This window comes from Rhineura floridana, chromosome 6, assembly GCF_030035675.1.
Source record: "Rhineura floridana isolate rRhiFlo1 chromosome 6, rRhiFlo1.hap2, whole genome shotgun sequence".
Lineage (NCBI taxonomy): Eukaryota > Metazoa > Chordata > Lepidosauria > Squamata > Rhineuridae > Rhineura > Rhineura floridana.
The window spans coordinates 87,400,569-87,419,555 of NC_084485.1; the positions used below are offsets into that span (position 1 = coordinate 87,400,569).

An 18,987-nucleotide genomic window follows, 5' to 3' on the forward strand; every position below is an offset into this window, starting at 1 on the left:
GGGCCGAGTAGGAAATTTTTGGGGGGGATCCTGATTTCAGAATCCCTTTGGTTTTGCCTACTCCATGCTGCTTGGGTTTAATTCAATTGGCTCTTTGGATGGGTTGGGTTGCGTCAGCTTTGGCGGGCATAGAATTCGGGCAGGTGAGGTATATGGGGATTATATCTAGGCGGTTAAGGCATCCTGAAAAAGGGACACTCCCCAGGGAACCATCAGGGCTTCATGCCTGGTGGGGATCTGGATGGTGTCCTTGTGGGACTGGCTTGCGCATCATGGTGAACGCCTGTACGGCGGGGCCATGGTGTGGAGGTTGGAACCACGCACCTGTCTCCAAAAGCAAGGAGGGGGGATTTCACCCGCATCCTTGACTGTGGAGTTATGCAATGAGGTGAATTGATGCCTTAAGAAGGTGGGCGTGTAGTCCGACGTAGTTAGGTTTAGCCTCACCTGCCCGAAGTACTTATATTTGAATGATTGGCTGTCTGGTTTTGGATTTAGTATGTTATATTTAATAAATATAACATTATTCCAATCTTGTGTCACGAGTCTTCCTTGTAGGGTGGCAAAGAGGAGAGATGAACCCAAAGAAGAAATATGGGGGGGGGATTGTGAATGGGTTTTAGTCACCCTCACTTGAAATTATCCCCTTTTTTCATCATAGACATTTCTGTTTCTGTGCAGAAGCCACGTTTCTGGATCAGTCCCTATCCACAATAGCCAGGCATTTTTGACCTTGATCCAGAAACCCCTACAGGCAGTGCAATGGTGTGTGCCCAGTTCTTTGCACAAGACTCTTCTCTCCTTCCAGTAAAAAATGGTCAGTGCTGTCAACTCTGACAGAACATGTTTGGAGGAGTGCCTGTTGAAACCAGGCACATCTTTCTTCCCTTCCCCTCCTTCCCAAGCTGCCTTTGGAAGTTATTGTTCCACAATTAAATGGCATGGCACTTTAAATACAGAACTTTTCTGAGATTCACTGTCCTAGTAGCCACATACACATAACCTGCCGCTGTCAAATTATGCCTCGTTAAACACTGAGGTATCATTTTGATGTTTATGTTCATATTATCAAACATTTGGCTGAAAAGAGCAAGGAGAATATCTATAAACTGCAAGGTGATTGTTATATTCCTAAAGGAAATGCACAGAAGCTGTCAGTGGAGAGCTCCACACCAACTGGACTCTGAGCAGTTGCTAAGCACATGGTGCTGGCTCCTGCCAGCTCTTTTAATTTTTTTAAATTGTAGTATACCCTGGTCTGTATGTTTAATTAAAACGTTTCCAGATATTGCAGCTTACTGCTACATAGGTGCAATGGGACTATGAATTTGGGGAAGGGCGGATGGGGGGAAGAGGCACTGTCTGTGCTGGGGTTTCTCAACCACTGACATTAGCAGAAGGCCATCAGAAAGTAGTCTGCACAAAGACTGCTGACTAGTTTTTCACTTGGACTAGACTGGATCCAACACATGGATTTCTGAGTGAGGCTTCCCAGCTTATACAAAGCAAGGAAGTGACTTGGGCATCCTGCACAACCTCTGAAGATGGGCAGAAACATAGGAAGCTGCGTATTGTCTACACTGACTGGCAGCGGCCCTTTAGGGCTTTAGACAAGGGGCTTTTCCAACCCTACCTGGAGATGCTGGGAACTGAACCTGGGACCTTCTGCATGCAAAGAAGATGCTCTGCTCCTGAGCGATGGCCCTTCCCTCTACCGCTGAGCTATGGATGGATGTAGAATTTGTGAACGTGAACACAGCATCCGAGGATGTCAGGAACCAGGGGAGGTTCTTGCCAGCAGCTTGCCAGACTGTTTTGATGCCTGCTTATGTTTTGATGCTAATTATTTTATACAGTACTGGATTTTTTTCCTGATTGTTGTGTGGTATTTATATTTTATTGTAGTTAATTGGATTTTCATTAAGTATGTATACTGCCCGGGACTTTTCTATAAATGGAGGGTTTATCAATCTCTCTCATAAATAGTGTTTGCCAGTCTTTTTTTTTTAAATGAAGATTTCTTTGGTTAACTGTTTTCCCTAGACAGTTCCAACAGGGGGAGCAAAGTACAGAGAAATAGCACTAGCAGTCAATAATTGAGATACAGCGATAGCTATAGTATTATGACAGGAAATGACTGACACTTTAAGGAAATTCGTTCCCAAGTGCAGGCTTTGTCATTATATCCCTCACTAAAAAGTCATCTGCCCTCTCATTTCCTCCAATTTCATATTTTTCTTTTTTTTTTAATCCCAAGCCTTTGTGAGATAACCTTTAAAGCAGGGATGTGCAGAAATTAGATTAGGATCAATCTCTAACAGGTACATCATTGGATAATTTGCAGTGGATTGGTAAGGGTTTTTCACCTCAGTTGTCTAACAATACCAACAAGAAACAATACCAACAAAACTAATAAGGGTCAAACTAGATCTGCCTGTTATATATATTTTTTCTTAGATTATGTATGGGTAGGGATTGATAACTCTGTTTATTTTGGTTTTTCATTTTTCCAATCTCACACTTCTGCAACAATTTATGATTTTTTTCCTCATGAAAATTTGTTAGCATTTTAGTGGAAATTTCTCTTAAACACATTTTTGTATGGTTTTTACTAATATGCATATTTTTGCAAGCAATTGTTCCCTAATATATAGCATTTTAATGCCATTGTCACTAATATATGCATTTTATGCACACTTTCCTCTAATATATGCATTTTGTGCATAATGGTTGGAGAACTGCATCACAAAATTTGGAAAAGTGCATATTTCAACTGTTTGTTTGCATTTTGATCTAAGAAGTACAAATTAGGTAGTTTGTCATTAAAATGCAACAAAATTGATGATCCCGACTTTTTTCTTTTTAAATAACATGGTGTATGGGGGGGGTCCATACAGAGTATGACTGTAGTGTAGGAAAGGAACATTAACTCTTTCCCAATACTTTGGAGGGAAATAGCAGGCTTGGAGATGATATTTGGTGGGGAAATGGAGCAGGGACAATGGTTAAAGAACCACTTCCTTTGCGCCATAACTCCAAACAAGATTCCCCCCTCCAGTCATTATTTTAAAAATAAAAGAAATTAAGGGGAATGACAGCATGTTTAATAATGTCATGTCTAGTTTAGCTATTAGGTTGTTAGAATCCCTGATCTTTAGTAATTCAGAGACAGAGCCATGAACTTCATCCCAGTTTATGGCTCAGGAGGTGGAATAGGTAATTGGTTCTGCCTTCTGAGCCACCATTTTGTATCTGGCTCTGTGCCCTCCCTCCTTCAAGCCACTATTGCCCATCAGGTCTTGGTTGGTGGACGTCAAGTTATTAGTGAAAAGAAAAAGGCAAAAAGGCAGATCATACAGTCTGGAGGTCTGCCTGTTTCTTCCCTAAGTTGCTGAAAGCTGTCCTCTAATTTTGCCTGGGTCATCATATGGAACAGGATTACCATCCTATTTAGGGTGTAATCCTAAACAGACTTACCTGTGAATAAATGAACTCAGTGTGACATACTTCAGGATGGCACTGCAATCTTAGGTATTGGTTGGATTTCATTGGTTGGACATACTTTGCTGTTATATTCTAAAGCCATTATATATATATATGACAGCTCAGAGCTAAGAATGAGGGTTGCAAAGCATCTTCCCAGTATGTGAATCAACCAACCAACATTATATCAGGTGAATGAATCCTTGCTAATGTGAGCATCTCAGATCTTTCAGAATACAGTGTAGAAATATGCACCAACCTATGCTTGAAATTCTCTCTAGGGTACAGATCTTTGTTTATTTTTAATTTGCCTAGAAAAACAACAACAATAAACAGCTTTTTACCCAACACATTTGAGTGAAGATTGAATACCCATAATAAATGGAACATGCTTCTGATTTTTTAGAAAAGAGGTAAAGTTGTGTGTAAAAGGTACTGTTGATTGCTAAATCAATTGTTTAATTTCTTGGATCAGAATGGAAGACTAAGGGCCTATCTACACATTCAGAAGAATAATGTACCATCTTTCTGGATTGTACCTCTTCAGTACGCAGGAAAAGAGGCAAACAGTAAATGGCACACTCTGCAGTTATATGGTTTGTTATGTATATAAAGAGTGGATTGGGGGAGGGGGGGGGACTGAATAAAGGCACATAGTCCACAGAGCTGTAATGTTCTGGAAAGAAGGGCTTACTTTAAGATAAGGACATTCCTTAAAATAACCAATATCTGGCAATCCAATCCAAGATTTTATTACAGCACCACAAAAGAATGTACATTGTTTTATATTCTGCCCATGATAAGTCTTTGTCCTGGATTTACAGTTGAGCAAAACTGATGTAAATATGATCTTAAGTGGAAGTGAATTAACATTAAACCCTATAGTATAAACTAATTTGTGGATGGAAATATAGGGCTGAAACCCATGGTTTAACAGTCCTTACAGCCCTTTTCTCCAAAGTACTGGTACAAACTGATATATCTAAGCATGATGGTAGATTAGGTATCTCTTACAACTGGGGTCACATGATCATATTCAGTTACATTTTATCTATGTGAATTTTGCCCTGGTAAAAGGATGGCATGGAGAAAATACTCTATGAGTCAGAAAATGTGCAAATAACAGTTGCTGTCATTTCCACAACTGTCACACCACCCAAGAGTACCACTGCAATTGTAATAATTGCTGCAGTGTACTGCCAGTTTCTAAGATATGTTCTTCATGTGACTGTGGGCATGTATTTGCCCATTCAGCAGCAATAGTAACTGTGTGTGCAGCAGTCCAATAACGTGCATTAACATGAGAATAAGGCATGTATGTGCCCCTCAAGCAATTGCAGCATGTGAGATGTGGCGCGGCTGTTATACTGCCCTTCCAGGTGCATTGGCACCGCTGCTTGCCAGGACCAGGATGGGGCGGGGCAAGGGGCAGTGAGGGAGCATTGGTTTGATGATAGGTGCAAATGTGGATGCACTTGTGTTTGCTGCCACCAACCTAGGGCTCCCTGCCCACACTCCATCCTGGTTCCAGTCAGCAACACTGCTGCTGCAGTGGGGAGGATGGCACAACAATGGGAACCCACCTCACATACTGCAACTGCGATCAAGACAAATCAGCAGCAACAGTGACTGTGTGTGAACCAGTCAGATAATGCGCATTAATCATGCATGACAAATAAGTCTTAGAAATGCAGGGATCCTGGTTTAGATTTCAGTGCTTATCCACCAGTTCCTAGTGCCTTGATACTGAATAGAAACCCCTTAGTCCAGTCTAGTGACCTCCAGATGTTTTGGACCACAACTCCCTTGCAATTCCCATGCAAACTGAGTTTAGCTCGCTACCACCATGCGGTCCTGGTCTGTAAAGAAGGGCAGAGAGGCTCTTGCCCACTAGACAGAGGTGTTTGGGGGGGGGTAGCCTTGAAAATAACTGTACTTTTGGTCAAGTAAAATGCATATGGTGAGATATAGTACATTCTTCCTTTAAGCAACAGGTTTACTGGGAATGGTAAGGAAAAGCTAGCAAAACAGTAAAGAAGAATAATTAGAAAGGAAGAGTGTCTGTGTACATCTGATGAGGACAAATGGTCAATACCACCAGCTCTGGCAAAGACAGCTACCATACAGGCAGGGCAGGAGAAGAGGAAAGGAATTTGCATTCAGCTCTCACTTGACTCCCTCAACAGTACTGTATGAACTAGCCATTTCCGCCATACATCAGAGAATGTGCATGCAAAAACGAAACTATCCAAGTCAAGTCCTCGATATTTTATTGCATAACACATTTTGCATGTATGAATCCAAGCCAGTGATGCACACTCTGCTTCCGCATGTGAATCTAGCCTGGTTTTATTAGGGCAAATGATTTTTTAAAAAAAATGCGAAAAGTTTTGATGAGTCTCCTAGGACACAATTAGGGACCATAAGTCTTGCATGATCTTTTTATATTAGCTCAGTCCAGAGATAATATCAAACCATGGTTTGGTGCTACGCGAATAAACTTTGTTTTCAGGTGCTGTCTGATTTATGCTTGCCCTCCATACCAGGACTGCAAGCCATAGTCAAAATCTGATTTACTGTCTTGGACTGGAGGGCAAGAGGAAACCATTGCTGGTTTGGATGTAATGGCAAAAATATGGCTTGCACAAGGAAATAACAAATTGTATTTGGCCACCAGGCACATTCAGGTAGTGTTCAGGATTGGTACAAGACAATGCACACCATGCGGTAAGCAGGTGAACACCGCCTCCTCTTTGGCTTATTCTTTTAAACTGTTTTGCCACTGTGTTAGCGGTGACAGTTCTGATAATAACACTGTCACATTCTAAAGTAATTTGAAAGTCTCTTTAACAGTATTTGCCACCATACCAGTGAAGTGGCAGCAGCCCAAGCATGCTCTGGGGTCACCAGCTTTTCTCTGAGGAATGAGCCAAGGCATAGGGTGGGCACTGTTTGTAACTACAATTCCTATTCCTGCCGTAAAGGCATGTGAGGGTCATGTTAGGTTCCCCCTCCCCCTGCCTATTACCATGAGAACTAGAAACGTGGATGGAAAGCCGATTTCAAAAGCCCTTGTGACTCAGCAAGTTAGAAAGTCCACAACAATGTGCCATCTTTCTAGATTATGAATTGATATTATTATTGTTGACTGAAAAGTAATATTTTTTTAAATTTATCTTTTGTCACTATTGCATTAACAATGATGTTAACATTTTTGCAGCAACAAAAATAAGTTTACCAGTTGAATAAATACACTATTTTTCTTTATATATATATATATATATATATATATATATATATATGAACACATATATTTTACAAAACCCCATAGCAGCATGGGAAACAATGATCCTTCTACAAAAAGAAGATGTAAATCAGTGTACGAAATAAAGCTTTAGAGTTTCAGAATCGTATCTGGGCAAGAGAGACGTATACCAGTTAGAGGTGTTCCATTCTTTTGCTTAGAATGCCCAGGTGAAACAATTCATTGAGAGCATACATTCTCCTTCTCCTTTTTTCTGGATATTGCACTTAGGAATCCCTGTTTTGTCAGGACGGATTCAGTAGATCCAACAGCATAGAAGCCATGGCTACACAGACAGAAACAGTTAAAGGTGAAGTTATGGGGCTGCCTATGGTTGAGCTTTTGAGATGACGACGGAATGCAAGGTCTGGCTGTGGCTGGTGGTCCAGAGGCTTTGAAAACCAAATGGAAGGGTTGACAGAGATGTAGCTGTTTGTTATCCTGATGTGAGAAGGCATGGTGGTTGTGCTAGAAGAAAACACAAGGCAAGATTACAAGACTCTTTCATTTCAGAGTTAGGAAAAGCAGCCAGTAGTCAGATAGCTTTCATTATTCTTTGCTGATGAACTGGAGCAAGCAAAGTCTAAGAAGACAGAGTATGACCACCATTTTGTGCTGAAGTCACTACAGGTCCCAGTTGCTAATAAACAGGTTTAATAAAAAGGAATCCTGCATGCCACAATTAAAATTATGTAGCTCTGATATATTTTTGGGCCGTCCACTCCACCTGCAAAAGAGAGCAAATTTGCATATGAACTAAGCATATTCAAATGTTATGCAATTTTGATCCTCTTTTGCAAGTAGGCAGAGGACCCAATCCATATACAGTCTACCTGGTCAAAAATCCTATTGGCATGCCTGGTGTAGAATAACATTTTTTATATTGAATGTAGAGTTTGGGAACATGTTTGTGTTCTGGAAGACAAATGCTTGCAAATACATTAAAAATTATTATTAATAAACTTAACTATACTTGGATAAACATTGAAACCAGTGTCCTTACTTCACACAACTGACGGAAGTCTGCTCAACAGGAATTACATGTCAGCATATAACAAGTTTTCTTTGAGGAATAAATTGAACGAAGACGGGACAGGTAAATTGCAATAATGATTCATGGTTCTGTGCAAATGCTCCATACAATGAGCCTGATTTGAATTTGGGGTTTCGTTCATATGATTTTCTGCATGTACTTCCTATTTATTTTTTTAAAAGTAAATTTTTTTAAAAAAAGACCTGAAAAGTTGTGGAGTCAATTTTATCAGAATATTCTCCATGTGGTTTTTGGGATGGCTGTTGTATTCTTCCTTCAGAGGTTACTGTGATGTTATCAGATAATCATGGATGCCTTTAAAAGTATTGTATCAAATGAAATAAATCAAATTACAAAAGTAATCAAATTCACAAATGAGTCAGACTTAAAAGAAATTCTCCCAATGGTTATTTGGAAATAGAACCTAGCCTAGGCTCCATATAAACTATTTAATACCACTTAGTAGTTAGGGAACAACATGGCAGGCAGGCAATTTTTTTTTGCCTGTGGGGTAATGAGTTGCTGGTTATACTCATTGCAAGAATATCCACACACACAAAAATGGAAATATGACCACCACAGCAGTGGCTTGGGAGGAAGGCACAGCGGTCATGATGCCTTCTCAGTGGTGTTGTGCTCACTGGAATGGGGATGGCCTGGGGATGAGACCAGGGGACCTCTGGCTTGGTGGTGATCTTGCAGGTTTGTGTGCACTTGGAGGATGCTGTCATCACTGCTAACCCAGAGCTCCCTAGACTTTGCCAGTGTGCTGCCCCATCCTGGTGAATATAGTGCCATCACTACAGGGAAAGGGCTAGTCACTGCAAAAGTATAATTTTTACAGTTAGAAGGATTTATTATATTAGTTTGTAGATTATATCAAAACAAAATAAACAAGATAAACTCCACATAAAAGTATACATATAAAGGAAAGCTTTATCTTGAATCTACCTACAAAAACAAACCAAAATAATAATAGAAATCAGGTGATTGTTGGACATTGGAGCTCTGTGCAAAGCACTTTGCAATCTCTGTGCTCAGTGCTTCTCAAGCATCAAGCATGGGGCTTGCAAAGCACTTTCCACAGTGGTTCCAAAGTGCCCAACAATCAGCTGGTTGTCAGGTGCTTGGGAAGCACTATTCAAGGGGCCTTAGAGGCACTGTCATTCAGCAGTGCCTGCAAAGCCTCTTTCAGCCAAGCCACACCCTTACCTGACCCACACTTGACATCATATATATGATGTCAAGTGTAGGGCAGGTGGGCGCGCCTTGGCCAAAATGGCCTCATGGACCAAATGGGAAGGCCTGGCGGGCCTAATTTGGCCAATGGAGTAAGGTTCCCTACCTCTGCCATACAGCCTCTTTGAAGTCTTAGTGTCTAATGCACCTGAAACAGTAATGGAATCAATTATTGCCTTCAGTATTACTGTCTGTTTGATTGGTTGACCCATAAATAGTTATGAAAACACTGCTGCTTTGTACTGTTAGCTCACAAAGCAAAGATTTTGCTTTTAAGATCAGCAAGTCTTAAGTTGACTTCCTGATGCTGTTGGCTCTATTGTTATGGGAGAGACCAATAACACATATAACTCTCCCCTTCATTTGTTCCTTTCCAGTGCCCACTAAAATATTTCCTTCATGCAAGGAAGTATGAAGCAATCTAAATTGTGTAGTATAATTCTTCCTATCCCCACAATAAAAAATAAATTAGGTTAGTGTGCATAAATTAACATAATTGGCATTAGCTATTTTTATTGTAATTTTAATTATAGTTACTGTAATTATTGAATTTTGTTTCCAGCATTTTTAAAAACAATCACTAGGGATTTTGAAGCTCTAATTGGGCATGAGGGATATTGTTACCTTAGAGCAGTGATTCTCAAACGGTGCGCCGGGGCACACTGGTGCGCCGCAAGAGGTGGCTAGGTGTGCCACGAATATTATGAAAGTATATTATTATTAAGATATTTTTATTCACAGTTTAAAATATATTAATATATTTTAAATTTTTAACACAGTGCCAGAAATTTTTATATGTTTTACAGTGCGCCATGAAGCAAAAAAGATTGAGAACCACTGCCTTAGAGCCATGAGAGAGGCTGAGAAACTGAAGGCCACAGGGAAACACAGGAAGTCATGTGGGACATAGAATTCCCTTTTCTCGAAGTTCCACATTAACCCTACACCAGGTGCGGGAATCTCAGGGGGCCACATGCATCCTTCCATGCTTATCTGTCTGGTTCTTAGGATTCTCCCCAGCCACACCCTCTCTTCCTAGGACACATCCCTCACTGGTCTTGTTTCATACTTGAGTAGTTTTGCCCGGCTGGAAAATGACCTTAAACTCTCATAATGACTATTGCTTGACTGGACGGAGAAAGAGATGGGTGTGTGAGTGTGTGTTAAAACTAGCAAACTGCACAAAAGTAAAATTTATATCCATGGCTCCAGCCACTTTTGCCTCTGGCCCTGCTCACCACTGGCATGTGGCTCCTTGAAGCTTATCCGGAAGGGAAGGTGGCCCTTGGGCTGAAACTGTCCTACGTGGAAACCAACTCTGAACAAATGAAAATTACAACAGTCAAGGCTTTGAACAAAACACACATTATTTAAAGAAAATACACGATACCTCCACTGGTATTCTCCCCCCCACAAATGTGCTGTGTTTTCGCTCTGCAGATTTCCAGTCCTCCTAGCTGTGCACCCAGAGTTGTCTCTCTCTGTTCTGATCACTCTTTTTGTCAGCTATAAAAGCAGACAGCTGAGTTCTCTTGTAACCCAGCCTCTAAATGGGTTAAAGAAAATAACAATATTTTGAAAGGAATTATCCACGGTTTAAAAGAAACTATCAATATTTTGAATGGAATTATCAACACTTTGATAGAAACTATCAATATTTTGAAAGAAAAGTGGCTTGAGTCTTCCTCCTCCACTATTGTTGTTGTTGTTATGTGCCTTCAAGTTGACGATGACTTATGGCGACCCTATGACTCAGCAATCTCCAACAGCATATGTCGTGAACCACCCTGTTCAGATCTTGTAAGTTCAGGTCTGTGGCTTCCTTTATGGAATCAATCCATCTCGTTTGGCCTTCCTCTTTTTCTACTCCCTTCTGTTTCTCCCAGCATTATTGTCTTTTCTAGTGAATCATGTCTTCTCATTATGTGTCTACAGTATGATAACCTCTCCTCCAACACCACATTCAAATGAGTTGATTTTTCTCTTATCTGCTTTTTTCACTGTCCAACTTTCACATCCATACACAGAGATTGGGAATACCATGGTCTGAATGATCCTGACTTTGGTGGTGATACATCTTTGCATTTGACGACCTTTTCTAGTTCTCTCATAGCTGCCCTCCCCAGTCCTAGCCTTCTTCTCATTTCGTGACAGTTGTCTCCATTTTGGTTAATGACTGAGCCGAGGTATTGATAATCCTTGACAAGTTCAATGTCCTCATTGAATGTAGACAAGGTGCTTGCGATGAAGCAGCCTGCAACATGTACTCTCAACCTTTGCCCTTCCTGGCTTATTAAAGCTTGCCGAGGGGGTCTGACCGGGTGGATCCAGAGTGTGGTCAACACATCATTGTGGGAGGGAGTGGTTCCAGCCGCCTTGAAAGAGATGGTGATCCGAAAACTCCTGAAAAAGCCCACCCTGGTCCCATTGGTTTGTGACAACTACTGACCGGTTGCAAATACCCCCTTTTTAGGGAAGGTGATTTTTTAGGGAAGGTGATTGAGAGGGTTGTGGCACAGCAATTGCAAGTACTCTTGGATGAAACAGATTATCTTGACCCATCCCAGTCTGGATTCAGGCCTGGTTATGGGACTGAATCGGCCTTGGTTGCCCTGATGGATGCCCTTTATCGGGAGAAGGACAAGAGGAAGTGTGACCCTGTTATTCTTACTTGATCTCTCAGCAGCTTTTGATACAATTGACCATGGTATCCTTCTGGGCTGACTTGGTGAGATGGGTGTTGGAGGCACTGTTCTACAGCGGTTCCGATCCTATCTCCAGGGTCACTCTCAGAGAATAGCATTGGGTGACTGTCTTTCGGCTCCCTGGCAGTTGTGCTGTGGGGTGCTGCAGGGTACCATCTTGTCCCCCATGCTGTTTAACATCTATATGAAGCCCTTGGGAGCAGTCATCAGGAGATTTGGGGTGAGGTGTCAGCAGTACGCTGATGATAGCCAGCTCTATTTCTTCGTAACATCTGAATCAGGAGAGGCTGTGCAAGCCCTAGATCGCTGCCTGGACTCGGTGGTGGGCTGGATGAGGGCCAACAAACTGATTCTGAATCCTAGCAAGATGGAGGCACTGTGGGTTGGTGGTTCCCGAGTTCGGATAATTGGTCAGTTGCCTGCTTTGGATGGGGTCCCTCTGAAAGAGCAGGTCCGTAGTCTGGGGGTGCTCCTGGATCCATCTTTGTCGCTAGAGGCCCAGGTGACCTCCGTGGCTAGGAGTGCCTTTTACCAGCTTTGGCTGGTAAGACAGCTGCGGCCGTTTCTGGACCAGGATAGCTTGAACACTGTTGTCCACACCCTGGTAACCTCCAGGCTGGATTACTGTAATGCGCTCTATGTGGGGCTGCCCTTGAGGTTTGTCCGGAAGCTGCAGCTGGTGCAAAATGCAGCGGTGAGACTGCTCACTGGGGCAGGGTATCGCCAACATGTCACCCCTCTGCTGAAAGAATTGCACTGGCTGCCCATTTGCTACCGGCCCAAGTTCAAGGTTCTAGTTTTGGTGTACAAAGCCCTATCTATACAACTTGGGACCAGGATTCCTGAAAGATCGTCTTACCCCTTATAATCACTGTGCTCTGCAGGTGAGGGCCTCCTGCAGATACCATCTTATCAGGAGGTTCCTTCTGTACGATATAGGAAATGGACCTTTAGTGTGGCAGCACCTACCATGTGGAATTCCCTCCCCTTGAATATTAGGCAGGTTCTATCTCTGCTATCTTTTTGGTGCCTTTTCAAGACTTTCCTCTTCCAACAAGCCTTTTAAGTTGAGACCTATCCCAGTCTGCGTCTGTGCTAGAATTGCTTGTTAATATGTGTATTTTTTAATAATATGCTTTAACCCTTTCTTAAAAGATGTTTTTAAAGCTTTTTTTAAAAATGTTTTTAACGTTGTTTTGTTTTAATGTATTTTAAGGTCTGCTTTTATGACATTTTAAAGTGTTTTTAGAATTTCTGTTTGCCACCCTAGGCTCCTGCTGGGAGGAAGGGCGGGATATAAATCAAATAATAAATGAATGAATGAATGAATGAATAAATAGACAACTTTACAGTTACAGAAATCTTCTGTTGTCATTACTTTAGTCTTCTTGACGTTCAGCTGTAGTCCTGCTAGTAATATGGTATTGTCTGCATATCTTAAATTATTGATATTTCTCCCTCCAATTTTCACACCTCCTTCATCTTGGTCCAGTCCCGCTTTCCGTATATGTTCTGCATACAGATTAAACAAATAGGGTGATAAAATACAACCCTGACTCACAGCCTTTCCGATGGGGAACCAATCGGTTTCTCCATATTCTGTCCTTACAGTAACCTCTTGTCCAGAGTATAGGTTGCGCATCAGGACAATCAGATGCTATGGCACCCCCATTTCTTTTAAAGCATTCCATAGTTTTTCATGATCTACACAGTCAAAGGCTTTGCTGTAATCTATAAAGCACAGGGTGATTTTCTTCTGAAATTCCTTGGTCCGTTCCATTATCCAACGTATGTTTGCGATATGATCTCTGCTGCCTCTTCCCTTTCTAAATCCAGCTTGGACATCTGGCATTTCTCGCTCCATATATGATAAGAGCCGTTGTTGTAGAATCTTGAGCATTACCTTACTTGCATGGGATATTAAGGCAATAGTTGGATAATTACTGCATTCCCTGGAATCCCCTTTCTTTGGAATTGGGATACAGTAGGGCCCCACTTTGCAGCGCTCCACTTTGCAGCGTTCCACCTATACAGCGGTTGTCAATTGCAGGAAGGCCCCGCTCCTATGGCGCTTGTTCCACCTTTACAGCATTTTTCGGGCATCGGGCGCCATTTTAGATAATGTTAGTCAATGTGTTCCACTTTACAGCGGATTTCGCTTTACGGCGGTGGTCCGGAACGGAACCTGCCGTATGAGCGGGGCCCTACTGTATATATTGAACACTTCCAGTCTGTGAGTCCTCTACTATTACAGACTATTATAGGCTTGGCTTGCTTCCTCTCTGCTTGGCTTATTTGAATGGAGGAGGGTGGCAGAGAGAGAGAGAGCTGTACTGTGAGTAAAATCAAGAATAGAACAATATATTCAAAGGGGGGGGGGAAATCCGGTGGTAGGGGAAAGCCACTGAAGTTTGGACCAAACAGGAACACTCTGCAAAAAATGGAGACTATGTGGACTATTGAGAAATCCAGTGCTAAATCTGAATTCAATGGAATTCTTGCCCATCCTTAATTGCAGCAGACCAAGATTTACTTTTACTGACACTCCCCCTTTCCAATGTGATGAAACTTTTCCCCCTTCAGTTACATTGTGAAGCTTCAGAAGCATCTCTGGAAAATACCATGTATCTGAAAGATTGTTCCCACCGAGAATAATCAGAGTTGGTGCTTAGGTTAATCCTTAGACAACTGCAGAGGGGTGAGTGCCTTGTAAAATCCAATAACCTTTGAAGTATGCTCTTGGAGTGATTACTCCATCCTCAACCTAATGATTTAAAGATGTGAGAGTCCTTTCTGATTTGGCAACAAGAATTTCATCCTTATTAAAACCAGTGTGTCAGGAAACAATATATCATTCTTTAAGAAGGAAAAAACAACAACTACCCTATCTTTGAAATTGCTATAACTGTTCAAGTTTATGTAGCTGAAAAATGGCATGAATTCTCATGAAGCGTCTGTGTGGTCCTTGGGCAGGAGATTACAGCATTAACTCTTCCTTTTTGCCCTCCTTCCCACTACTTCAGAAATGCTTTGATGCTTTTGTAATATTTTGGGAACGTCCCTTCATAATTCCATACCATGACTTACCACCGCAGTGGAAATAGCCTCCCCTGAAGAATCCACCCCATTTTTCATCCAAGTCCCCGCACTGAGACAAACCTTTCTGTGTGTGTCGTTGATTTTGCCAGCTCTTCACAGATAACTGAGGAAGAATGAATTCAGTAATAGACACAAAGCTTGGATGGTAATGCTGTCTCATAAAAAGGTCTGCATGCTGTTTCTGGGCTTACACAAGCAGTGACATATCTTGACCTTTTAGAAATGCAAAAACTTCCTTCTAAAATGGGACACTGTGGATTTATTCAACACTGGTCAATCAATATGAAAGCTAAAAAGAAATTCAAGTAACTGAATGGTTGGAAAGAGAAATGAAATGAGTTTTGCTTGATTAGAGCTAGCCATCTAAGCTTTCCTGTCACCTGTAGTGTTCTGAGTATAGTTTCATACAACACAGAATTCTGTGGCCACACTTGTGGCCACTGTGCATATTCTGTGGTTTCTATGGTACCGACAGCTAAAGCCCAGTTTGACAACCACCTTAACAGTACCCAGCACACTCTGAAACGTTCCCCTCTCTCATGAAAATCAGAAGTCATTTGGATCAAAGATGCGGTTAGTATTCAAAAGGAGGGGGCTTGAGAAGAGAATTCCTCTCCCCAGCTTGAAAAGTCAGCTTGAGTCAGTCCAAAATTATGAGTGTCTGGATCAAGCCACCATTATCTTGCAATAATGCACCTGGCTTGACCTTTCTCTAGTTCATCTTAGTGGAGCAGAGTTGGTTTTGCTTGCCGTGATGCATCCTGGGAAATAAACCCTCTGATCCACATCGCTTTGGGAATCCTCCCAAACCAGACTCCCTGGCTCCAGCAGTGGCAAATGGCTGATAGGGGACATACAAGTAAGAAGTTATCTGCCCCTTTGAGAATGTATCCTCTTCAAACAAACAGGTGTTAATTTAATTAAAATGTGTGACATCCATTGAAATAGTAAAAGATCGCCTGTTTTTCCAGAGGAAGGTATTTCCATATCTCACAAGGAGATGAAAAAGGATAATCCATCCATCCATCCATCCATCAAAGGCAGCAGATCCCCCCAAAATCCCATTTGAAAGGGATCCTTTCAACTAATCCCAATACCTCCCCTCCCCCCTTCCTGGTTCACAGTCGATTCAATAGGATCTCAAATACATTTAAAGGCAAGGCTATGAACAGGTTCAGTGGCAAGCTTTGCTTCACTGAACCTCTTCAGCCTTCACTCTCAAGCACCGCTGGACCCAAGATCATAAGGATGGGTGTGAATCCTATTGCCTGATTCCCAAAGGGAGGGCTTAAACCTTGCAAGGCAAAACACTTGGCCTTGACTTGGTGATTTTGCCTGGCGACAAGAAAGGTACTAGCCCCTTTCTCATCTCTTTCTTTCCCCCCCATTCTGTAGCATGAATCTGTGTAGGTGATTGTTGAGCCCAGGGGTGTTGAGCCCAGCCTCTCCCCTGAGGATCAAGGAGGGGGAAGGCACGAGTTGCAGGCGCCTCAGCCGTCAACAGGCATGGACGATCCAGCTGTTGTTGAGTCTAGACCAGACCTTGAGGAAGAGAGCGAGCTAGCTGCCCCGCCAGTTCCCACGGATGGCCCTGCCCCTCAATGGGACAGCGCTCAGCCATCAAGCACCCCCATGGAGCCGTTAGGGGAGGATTCCGAAAGAGCAGTAACTCCTCCTGTGCCAAGCAGTATCCGAGAGACGCCCGACACTTCCCAGCCCTCTGCTTCCCCACCTGCAGATGAGGACCCTGTTCTGTCAGATGAGCCCGTGGAGGCTCGCCCCCCTTCACTGCACTCACAACGTAGGGAGAAGCGGACAGGGCAGAGGGCATGTGTGCAAAGGAGTGAGAGGTTACGCTCCAAGATCTCTCCTATTTAAGACTGCTGCACTGTGAATGGGGCGCTGAGTCAACTTTCATCATACGTTGCAGAGCATGTCTAGGGGGTAGTTAGGGACTTGTAGTGAGTTAGCATAGGGTTTTTCTATGAGGCGCTCAGCCTTTGATGTATCCATTACGTTAATAAAGCAAGAGTTCCTTGCACCCTCATTTCCGACTCGTGTTTCCCACTCTGAACCGGACAATGATCTGGGTAGATAGGGATTCTTTATTCTCTGTAGGATCAAGTGTGTGTGGATGTACCATTTGCTGCCTGCATATCACACAGTTTTGATTCTGTAGGGTATAATTCTATAGTCTCTATTTTATTTTCCACATAATAAATCATCTTTTCTGGTGAAACTTCTGGTGTGAAATCTTTATCGGGGTGTACGAGGGTGGAAGGAAACACTCATTTAAGGCTGGCTCACATTAAATTTCAGCACAAGATCTAATTCCACTCACATAGTATGTTGGAGGCCTAATTGTGGGGTGGACACATAGTTTAGACCTGGGCATGCCATGTAACAATCTCTCTCCTGTGAGAGGGAGTGAAGGAACACTGTGGAGGCTTGCTGACACGGAGAGTCGGGAGGAGCATTAGCCTGACGGTGGTGGAACATCGTGGGGGTGCCAGGCTTGGAACCGGGCTTGGAGCGCACCCGATCAGTGGCTGCGGGGGAAGTTGGTTGGCGAGAACTTGCGAGCTGCTTGTTGCTATGCTTGTTATGGTTGGAGCTATTTCTTGATGGAGTGAGGGAGGGTTGGGACGATGTTTTTTTTGAGGCAGCTTTTTATTACTAAGGACTCTATTAATCGCGGATTGGCTTTTGGTTGCTTCTATTTTCTGTGCTGCTATTACTCTTATAATAATAATAATAATAATAATTTAATTTGTGGGTCGCCTATCTGGCCAATGGCCACTCTAGGCGACGTACAATTTAACAACAATACATTACATCATAATAAAATACATCATAAAATACAATATAACAATAAAACAATAAAACAGTTCCAGTACAGAGTAGTAGGCTATTGGTCGTAAAAATTTAACCCTCCCCGTAAGTCCCAAAGGCCTGTCTGAAGAGCCAGGTCTTCAAAGCTTGGCGGAATACATTCAGGGAAGGGGCATGTCGAAGGTCATACGGGAGGGAGTTCCAGAGAGTGGGGGCCGCCACTGAAAATGCCCTCTCTCTTGTCCCCGCCAACCTAGCTGTTTTAGTTGGCGGGATTGAGAGAAGGTCCTGTGTGGCTGATCTTGTTGGGCGGCATGGTTGGTGGCGCTGGAGGCGCTCCATCAGATAAACTGGGCCGAGACCGTATAGGGATTTAAAGGTTAATACCAACACCTTGAATTGGGCCCGGAAAATAACTGGGAGCCAGTGTAGGTCGAACAACACTGGGGTGATGTGTTCCCGGCGGCGACAGTTTGTAAGTAGTCGAGCCGCAGCATTTTGTATAAGTTGTAATTTCCGGACCATTTTCAAGGGTAACCCCACGTAGAGCGCATTACAGTAATCCAACCGAGAGGTGACCAGGGCATGTACCACCAGTGGGAGCTGATGAGCAGGAAGGTAGGGCTGCAGTCTACGAATGAGGTGTAATTGATACCAAGCTGCCCGGCTCACTGCCGAAATCTGAGCCTCCATGGACAGCTTGGAATCAAGAACAACCCCAAGGCTGCGGACCTGGTCCTTCAGGGGCAATTTCACCCCGTCGAACACCAGGTCAACATCTCCCAGCCTTCCCTTGTCTCCCACGAGTAGCACCTCAGTCTTATCAGGATTCAACTTCAGCCTGTTCCTTCCCATCCATCCACTCACGGATTCCAGGCACTTGGACATGGTCTCCACAGCAGACTCTGGTGAAGATTTAAACGAGAGATAGAGCTGAGTGTCATCCGCATATTGGTGACACTGCAGCCCAAATCTCCTGATGATTGTCCCCAGCGGCTTCATATAGATATTAAATAGCATGGGAGAGAGGATAGAGCCCTGTGGCACACCACAATTGAGAGGCCAAGGGTCTGAAACCTCCTCCCCCAATGCTACCTGTTGATGCCTGTCGGAAAGAAAGGAATGGAACCACCGTAGTACAGTGCCTCCTATTCCCGATTCCTCCAGGCGATGTAAAAGGATACTGTGGTCGACAGTATCAAAAGCCGCTGAGAGATCGAGGAGGACAAGAAAGGTGAATTCTCCCCTATCTAATGCCCTCCTCATATCATCAACTAGAGCGACCAATGCTG

General features: G+C 43.0%; 1 protein-coding gene across 2 annotated transcripts in view; it reads right to left on the bottom strand.

The window, feature by feature from the left end:
- Positions 1–6,869: 6,869 nt before the first annotated feature.
- Positions 6,870–18,987, bottom strand: part of TRABD2B (TraB domain containing 2B) — a 444,269-nt gene continuing 432,151 nt past the window's right edge. For both annotated transcript variants that reach the window (XM_061630445.1, XM_061630443.1), the window contains one exon: positions 6,870–7,255. In XM_061630445.1, coding sequence (XP_061486429.1) covers positions 7,033–7,255 — 223 coding nt within the window. In that variant the 3' untranslated portion in view covers positions 6,870–7,032. The remainder of the gene's footprint in view (positions 7,256–18,987) is intronic.